This window comes from Henckelia pumila, chromosome 4 (genome assembly GCF_033568475.1).
Source record: "Henckelia pumila isolate YLH828 chromosome 4, ASM3356847v2, whole genome shotgun sequence".
NCBI classification, from domain to species: domain Eukaryota; kingdom Viridiplantae; phylum Streptophyta; class Magnoliopsida; order Lamiales; family Gesneriaceae; genus Henckelia; species Henckelia pumila.
Window position 1 is genome coordinate 168,201,848 of NC_133123.1, and position 9,166 is coordinate 168,211,013.

General features: G+C 33.2%; 1 protein-coding gene across 1 annotated transcript; it reads left to right on the forward strand.

Moving 5' to 3' along the window:
- Positions 1–1,617: 1,617 nt before the first annotated feature.
- On the forward strand, positions 1,618–6,563 carry LOC140865237 (aspartyl protease AED3). The gene is made up of 3 exons (XM_073269803.1): positions 1,618–2,052; positions 5,461–5,935; positions 6,050–6,563. The coding sequence occupies exons 1-3, from the start codon at positions 1,621–1,623 to the stop codon at positions 6,403–6,405; spliced, it is 1,263 nt and encodes a 420-aa protein (XP_073125904.1). The 5' UTR covers positions 1,618–1,620; the 3' UTR covers positions 6,406–6,563.
- The last annotated feature ends 2,603 nt before the right edge of the window (positions 6,564–9,166 follow it).

A 9,166-nucleotide genomic window follows, 5' to 3' on the forward strand; every position in this document is an offset into this window, starting at 1 on the left:
CTTAATGTAATTTCCAGAATAAGTTAATAATCCTAAAAATCTTCTTAATTGATCTTTATCCTTGATTTCACTAGGAAAATCATGAATTTTCTTAAGTATATGCTGTTGTAAACAATGTTTTCCATCTTCTATTTGTAATCCTTAATAATTTATTTTGTTTTAAATAATTGTGCTTTCTTTTCAAAAAGTATAATTCCATCTTTATGACAAATATCTAATACTGTCATGAGGTTTTTATAATGTTTATCTAGTGTTTTCGAATAAATTAATATGTCATCTATATAAGCACAAAAAAAATCTACATATGATTTAAAGATTCATCTATATATCTTTGAAAGATACCTGGTGCTTGTTTAAGTCCGAAAGGTAATACAGTCCATTGATATTGTCCTTTTGGATAACTGAATGATGTAAGTAATTGTGTTTGTGGTTCTAGCTGAATTTGCCAGAATCCTGATTTACAATCTAAACTGGAGAAATATTTCATTCCTCCTATATAAGATAGTAAATCATTCTTGTTTGGGATGTAATATCCATCCATAATTGTTGCATTATTCATTTTTCGATAATCAATTATCATTCTTTTCTTATCAGTGTCTTTCTTACTGACATAAAAAGCTGGTGAAGGGTGTGGACTCTTGCTTGGGATGATTATCTTATGTTTTAGTAATTCTTGAACCTCTTTTTTGAATATTTTTGCATCATCCATGTTGCATCTTCTTGGTGATTCACGGATTGTGATATTAGGGTTTTTAAGTTTTATTGAAGCAATGAATTGTTTTCTTTTCTTAATTTTGTCCTGAGGATTTTTAGAACAAATATCATGAAATTTCTTCATGATTTCTTTTTCATGATTAATTGTTAAAATATTTTCTATTTTTAGTTCTATTGGATTTGTATTTCGTTTATGAAAATTCTTTGTAAATCCTTCATTTTCCTATACGAAATGCTGTTCGTATTTTAGGAATATAAATCACTGATGATCCGTTGTTTAAAGTTATGTGATTTTCAAATTGTGTAAAAGGAAGATATTCTCTTAAAAAGTTATTTCCTATTATAATGTCCATTCCTGATTCTATTTGGTATATAATGGGTATTACAAATTTTGTTTCCTCAATTTCTATTTTTAATTTTTCTGCTACTGTATCAAGCATGATTATTGATCCATCTTCTATTCGAACTTTGAATCCTTTATCATATTTCTTCCAATAATGATTTGGAAGTATATGTTTGCTTTCTAAACACATACTTGCTCATGTATCAACGTAAGCATGTATATGATATGGTTTATGTTCTTTGATTTTAATTTTAATTTTTATATAAATACTATTTGGATTTGTTTTGTTTTTAGTATCCATTCTCTCACCTTTTTTTTTAGTGATTTATTAGAATTTTTAATAGATAAGGGTAGAATTGGTATTTTTAAACAAAATTTTCTCTCTTCAAGGAGTAGAAAATAAGTTTTAATGGGTTAGGTATTAAAATGTAAGATGAAAATAGGTTTGGGTATGAATTTATAATTTACCCTTATTAAATCTAACTGGTCAAGGCTTCTTGCAACTATATATAAATCCTGAAAACACCACCGAAGCAATTATTTTCAAGAGTAAAGCAAAAACCATGGTCATGAGAAGTACTCTTTTTTTCTCACTAGCTATCCTTTTCTTCTTCTTCTTCCGGATAGCCCAATGTGGCATAGAGGACCGAGGCTCAACCCTCCAAATCCTCCATGTGGACAGCAAATTAACGCCAAAATCGCCCCTGATCTCCTGGGAGCGCAGCGTGATCCAGATGCAGTCCAAAGACAACGCCAGGCTGCGCTACTTAGCTCCCATCGCCTCCGGCAGGAGCATCACGCAGAATCCAACATACATTGTTAGGGCCAAGATGGGGACACCCGCGCAGACGCTGCTCATGGCCTTGGACACCAGCAATGATGCGGCGCTCGTTCCCTGCGCTGGTTGCGTCGGCTGCTCCTCCTCCTCCACGTTCGATCCGTCTTTGTCTTCCAGTTTCAAACCTCTTGCCTGCGGCGCCCCACAGTGCAGCCAGGTTAGCTATATAAGCATGCCATGTGATTGCTTTGAATTCTTCGGCAGCCAACACCCGTGACTCACTACAAATATAATGCCCCCCTTTTTTTTTTTTATTAATTTGACTTCTTACATTTACTTGGTTTCTAAACTTCAAATGAAAAACTTTGCTTTCTTTTAATCCATTCGTTTTTTAACCAAACCCATCGAATCAAGTTCAATACTTGCGAGTTTTATAATTTTTATTCACTCGTTATTATTTCATCCAACATATAATTAGAATGAATTTATAAAATAATTCATGTTAGATAGCTAATCTCACCGATAAAACAGATATCTTATTTGGATCATTCATGAAAAAATGAACAGTGTTGATCCGTCTTACGAATAAATATTCGTAAAATATTTTCAGAAGAAACTTATTAATCAAGATCTATTTTGTATATAATATTAAAATTATTTAACTACCGAAGAATGCATATATATACAAACAATAATTTTTACATAGATGCAGTGACAGACCTACATGGTCCCTAAAGGGTGCGATCGCCCCCCTCCCCCTGAAATTTTAAAAAATTTAGTACTATATACATAATATCATTATTAAATATAAATTTAATTGTAACTGCCTCTTTGAAATTATTTTTAATAAAAACTTAGTATAATGTATATATATATATATATATCTATATATATCTAAAATATTAATATAATTTTATATTGATTAAAAAGTCTTTGATGAATAAGATAAGAATAAATTTATTTTGGGATATAATAAATTTGGCATTATGCTTTTTATTGTCTCATATATTTTTAAAGATTGAAAACGAAAAGTTTTTTTTGACTTGAATGTGATAAGAGAAATTTATTTTAATTATCCATCTGATTTTATCAAGTTAAATATATTTTAGTACCAACTTGATAACTTTGTTTTTTTACATTTGAAAATAACAATTAGTTCTCTGAAGTTGTTGAGATTAGCGAACTTGCTAAAAGAATGATACAATAAAAAAATCAATTATATCATTTGGAACACAGATTTACTTTTAAATTTAGCATTATTATTATTGTTGCAACTATAAAGATAATGTTATCAGCAATAAAAATCATAAAGACATCACTTCGTAATAGGTTGGGAGATGATATGTTGTTAAATGATTGTTTGATACCATATATTGAGCGATGTGTGTTTGAGACATGTGATAATATATGTATTATTCATCATTTTTTTTTGATTGAGTATTATTCATTATTTTCAGATTATAAAATCTTGGTAAGTGTTATTATAAAAACATATGAAGTTAATTATATATGATATTTGTTATATATTTTGCGTTGTATTAATTTTTTAAATTTGTTGAGTTCGCCCCACCTGGTTAAAAATCCTGGGTACGCCACTGCATAGATGGTATGACGTACGTGGAGGATTACAAATGATAAATATCCATTGTTCCGAAATTTGTTTGAATAATACTAGATATATATCTTAGTGTACATACATCTGGTCCTACATTTTTTTTTATCAATTACAAATTATTGTCTTATAAAATATTTAATTCTTTTCATGGATAGTTTTGTATTTGGTAAGAAAAAAATATAAACTGATGTAAATCAAAGCATACAATATTAGAGGTACATTTAACATTACCTTTATGTTTACTCTTTGTTAAGTTACCTTTTTAACTTTATATGGGGAGAAACATTATGTGAATAGGATAGTCATTGAATTGGATGGAAAAAAAAATGAAAAAAATACATTTATAAAGCTAAAACCTAAAAACGATCAATTTAAATTATCGGACTAAAATATAATTTTCCTTTAAAAATATAAATGGAAGTGATGATTGTTATATTTTCCCTTTAAAAATATAAATGGAAGTGGTGATGGATGCCCAAACACTTTGATGACCGTTGAGGTGATTTGCTGTAAAGTTTCCAAAAAAATGAGAACAATGTCTGGCTAAATATCTACTGTAACGTCATTTTCTTTTTGTTTTTACATATTTTTTGACCTTATATATTCACCTTATTAGTCAGTCTCTATACATTGGGCAGAAATTAATTGATTCAAGAATTATCATTATATTTATCTTGAGTAACATCTTATTTTGAACACGAAATCGACACAAATTCCTTGTAAACAGCTTGGTTAAAACATGACTCGAGTTTAATTTTTCTGTGTTGGAGTTGGACTTTCCCGAGTTCGAACGTCTCAGGTTGTCTAGTATTTAAATTAGGAAAAATAAGTTTTTTGGTCCAGTAACTTTACCCTCTTTGGGTTTTGGTCCAATAATTTTTCGATGTGAGTTTTGGTACACTAACTTTGCATTTCAATGTTTTTTCGTCCAAATGCATACGTGTCAGCTTTTAATTGGCACACGTCATCATTTTGGACCAATCAGAAATTGACATGTATCCAGTTGGACCAAAAAACACTGAAAATGCAAAGTTAGCGTACCAAAACCCACATCGAAAAAGTTAATGAACCAAAACCAAAATATGGACAAGTTAATGGACCAAAAAAATTATTTTTTCTTTAAATTATTTTAAAGTATTTAAGTAAATAATGAAAATTTGAAAGTAGGAGTAGCTTGAGCTGAAAATTCTCTAAATGGAGCCCCAATACTATTTGTTTCCGACAAGTGATCTCGGGTAGGGTGATTCTGCAATACGAACTTTTTTAAAAATTTATTTATTAGTTTTTTTCTCCCTATATATTACGAACCATTTCATATGAATATATAAAATAAGATTGATTAGATAGAAATTAATTGCAAAAAATTACGCATCATAATATAATTTTAATGTGATCTCTTTAATATACATATTTTTAATCTTGGACTATTTGAATATATATAGTTACTAATATTATGCGATAACAATGTCACATGATCAATATATTCTTGTTCATTGGATAAATCCAATATTCTTTCTATATTTGTTTTGAATCCGTGTCCTCTCCCACGACTTGTCCTTGTCTTTGGTCCTTAATATTTGTACTGGCGTGACAGGGGTAGGTGCGAACGATCTAACCCCTTCTATCTTAATTTAATTTTTATGCATTAATTCATATGCACTAGAATATCATATAAGTATGATTACACGAGCTCCAATTATTTTAGAACATCAAATTTGTTTCTAAGATTAAAAAAATTTGATATTTTTATTTTGTGACGTGGGAACCCGCAGGCGCTACCTTCAGTGCGCATTGGGTAAACTCTCGGACTAACCCAATAGCCTGCAAACCATGTTAGCCAGGTAAACCACATTAGGCAAGCCCTGTGTGACAGGCTATTCCAAGAAGGTGTTGGTAGGGAAAATCGAACTACTGACCTTGGCCAAAAGTTCACCTACACCACCAACTTAAACACTCCTGTAAGGAAAAAAAATAAAATTTTAATATTTGTTTGTAATTAACATGGATCAGGTACCCAACCCAAGTTGTGGAGGCACCACATGTGGGTACAGCACCACCTATGGCAACTCCGTGGTCTCCGCAACCCTGGCTCAGGACAACATCACCCTTGCGACCGATTCTGTCTTGGCCTACACCTTCAGCTGCATCCGAAACTCAACCGGAACATCCCTACCGGCCCAGGGTTTATTGGGCTTGGGCCGAGGCCCATTGTCTCTAGTGACCCAATCCAGCAGCCTATATCAGTCCGTATTCTCGTATTGTCTACCCAGCTACAAGTCTAGCAACTTCACTGGATCACTTCGGCTTGGGCCCAATAGCCAGCCCATTAGGATAAAAACCAGCCCATTGCTTAGAAACCCAAGAAGATCATCCCTCTACTATGTCAATCTCACGGCGATCAGGGTTGCAAGAACAGTTGTTAACATCCCTCCCAGTGCATTCGCGTTCAACACTACCACCGGTGCCGGCACGGTCTTCGACTCAGGTATTTGTTTAATTTTATACTTCCCTCGAATAATTTTAGTGCCAATGCTACCCATCCCGGCCCCCAAAAGTTAAAAAATATTATTATTATACATTTTTTTCTTAATACCAACAGGAACAGTATTCACCAGTCTTGTGAAGCCCGCCTACACCGCCGTGAGAGATGAGTTTCGGCGGAAGATGGGCAACGCCACGATCTCCACATTGGGCGGCTTCGACACCTGCTACAACGTCCCCGTCACCGTCCCCACCATAACCTTCATGTTCTCAGGCATGAACGTCACACTTCCGCAGGATAACTTCCTTATCCGCAGCAGCACAGGCACCACCTCTTGCCTCGCAATGGCGGCAGCGCCAGACAATGTTAACTCCGTCCTCAATGTTATCGCTAGCTTCCAGCAGCAGAACCACCGTGTCCTCATCGACGTCTCCAATTCTAAGCTGGGAGTTGCACGTGAGGCATGCAGCTAGTTTGTCATTTAAACTTCCTAATCCATTTTCTTCAAATCCATTTAATTTGGATTGTTTTTCTGTCATGAATTTGTTGCCACGGTAAGAAAATAGAAAACTTGATGATAAGAACCCAACTCAAAGTTAATGTTAGTTTAAACTTTAAAGATGAAATAATGATTTGATTTCGTAGAATCAGATTTCTATAAACAAAAGTTAAAAAATATATATATATAGCAAGTTATGATGTATTCAAGAATGAGATATTGAAAAAAAATTTCACAATGATTCTCGACCTAATTACAAAAAAGTGAGGCCTCAAGACATGATTTTTTGGGTTTAATTAATCAATGTTAAGCTTGTTAGATAATATTTCCCCTCTATTATTTGTATGAATAATAATAATAAAAACTTATCCGAAATATACCTGATACCCTGGGAGTATGTAATGGGCTGGGTGCGTCTCTCTGCTTCTGGCCCATCTGGCCTTCTGCTCTGGGGGGTCCAGGCCCATACTCATGGCCTTCTCTCCACCTGGAAATGAGAGTTTTTGCCCTCCCCAGGATTCGAACTTGACCACCAGGCATATATATCCAAATTCAACTCAATCCTGGTACCACTAAGCTGATCAACTTAGTAGTACCAGGATTGAGTTGAATTTAGATATATGCCAGGTGGTCCAAGTTCGAATCCTGGGGAGGGCAAAAACTCTCCTTTTCAGGTAGAGAGAAGGCCATGAGTATGGGCCTGGGATCAACTTATTGGTACTAGGATTGAGTTGAATTTGGATATATGCCTGGTGATTCAAGTTCGAATCCTAGGGAGGGCAAAAACTCTCCTTTCCAGGTGAAAAGGAAGCCATGAGTCTGGTCCTGGGCCCCTAGAGCAGAAGGCTAGATGGGCCAGAAGCAGAGGGACGCACCCAGCCCATTTCTCTTTCTGAAATGAAATAATAATTGATCCCTGTGACTATTTGATCTAGCTTATTGATTAATACTCAATCTCGAATTGTCAGATAGATGAATTGTTATCCATATGCATTGACTGAAGAATATCAGCTAGAATATGTATGTGCATTCAATTCAGATAAAACCGAAGCAGATAAGATTTTAAGAGAAGCCGACTAACTTATGCAGAGTTAGATTACGAGAAAGAGCAACTTAGATCTAAGTTGAATCAGTGATTATATGTTCATGAGAATAGATATGATTGCAGAAGCGATCCGAAAGAAGATTAAGATACAGTTGAAGAGAAGATATCAGAATAAATATCTAAAGCTCACAGAATTGAAGTAAGTATTACTTCAGTTAGCTATACCGCTTACGAGAATCCGCATTAAGATCGAATGCGATTTCGAGGACGAAATTATTCCTTAGAGGGGAGGAATTGTAAGACCCGAAAATATTAAGTTCTTAATGACGGGATTTAAGAGTTAAATTCTGAATAAGAGTGAAAAGAAGAATTTAAGAATTTATGTAAATTAGGGATTTCAATTTCGGGTCAAAAATATTTAATTTGAGGATTTTTTGGATTTTAAGATTTTAATATCCGGAATTCTTAAATTAAAAGATTAAAAATATTTAAATTGATATTTATGGAATTTAAGATGTAAATTCCAAGATTATAAATATCAAGAATTTAATTTGAGGATGAAATACGGGCAAGGACCAATTTGCGAATATTGAGCAGTTCAAGGACTAAAATGCGATGAGATCCGAAATGATTTAATTTTAATTCGAGAATATTTAATTTGAGAATTTTTAGAGTTTAGAATTAAATTTGAACATTCTTAAATTATTTAGGATTTAAAAGATTGGCCGAGGACCAAATTGCAATTACTGAAGAATTCAGGGACTAAATTGCAATTAGGCCAATATATATCACAACTTGCACATATTCCTAGCAGAACTCACGTGAACCATCAGTAGGAGAGGAGAAAAATCTGAAGAAGGTTTCAACGCCATTTTCAACCTTTCCAAAGCTCGATAAAAATAGATCCGCCCGGTAGAATTTCCGATTGATCGTATATTTGCGATCACAGCTCCGAGTGCTACGTTTTGACGTAAATTTTATGAAGTTCTACCATGTTTGAATTTTAAGTTGTTGTTAGAATTAATATTTGATTGTATAAACGTATTCTAGTATATACGACGATAGCATATCTAAGACGGATCGAGAAAAGATCGTCGTTAGGACATGTTTTAGAATTTTTTAAAGAATTTTCGAAAATCTAAATTTTGGGGCTTTAGATTTCGAAATTGTGTTGAAGAATTGAAGTTGATATTATGTTTAGATGATTGAAAAGATAATGTATATGCTTGTTATAATATTGTTATAGCTGAATAGCCATGCTTTCAGAATTTAAGAATGAAGTATGTTTTGATGATTTAAGATTAATTTGGCATATAGATTTAATATACTTAAATGATGTATATGCATGTCGTTCATACTGAGATTTATTCTCACCGGAGTTATCCGACTGTTGCTTTGTTTGTATGTGTGCATTGCATCAGGTTGGGGTATGATCAAGTCAGAAATGACTTGGATTGCACGAGATTGAAAGATTAGAAGTAGAGACTCGGGTTTTTAAGCAGATGACATGTCGTTTATAAATTTGGTAAACATGTTAGAACAACAAGCAACTTTGTATATGTTGTTGTCGAGTATTGATTTATACTTGAGAATTCATGTATCACAGATATGTAGATTGATGTTTAAATGCATGTCAATTATGTAGATTCATGTTGAAAAGCTTATATGATAGATTATATCATTTTTCAGA

Coding starts and splice junctions, on each gene's coding strand:
- LOC140865237 (XM_073269803.1), top strand. CDS start 1,621: ATGGTCATGAGAAGTACTCTTTTTTTCTCACTAGCTATCCTTTTCTTC. Junction 2,053..5,460: donor GCGCCCCACAGTGCAGCCAG/GTTAGCTATATA, acceptor AACATGGATCAG/GTACCCAACCCAAGTTGTGG. Junction 5,936..6,049: donor CGGCACGGTCTTCGACTCAG/GTATTTGTTTAA, acceptor TAATACCAACAG/GAACAGTATTCACCAGTCTT.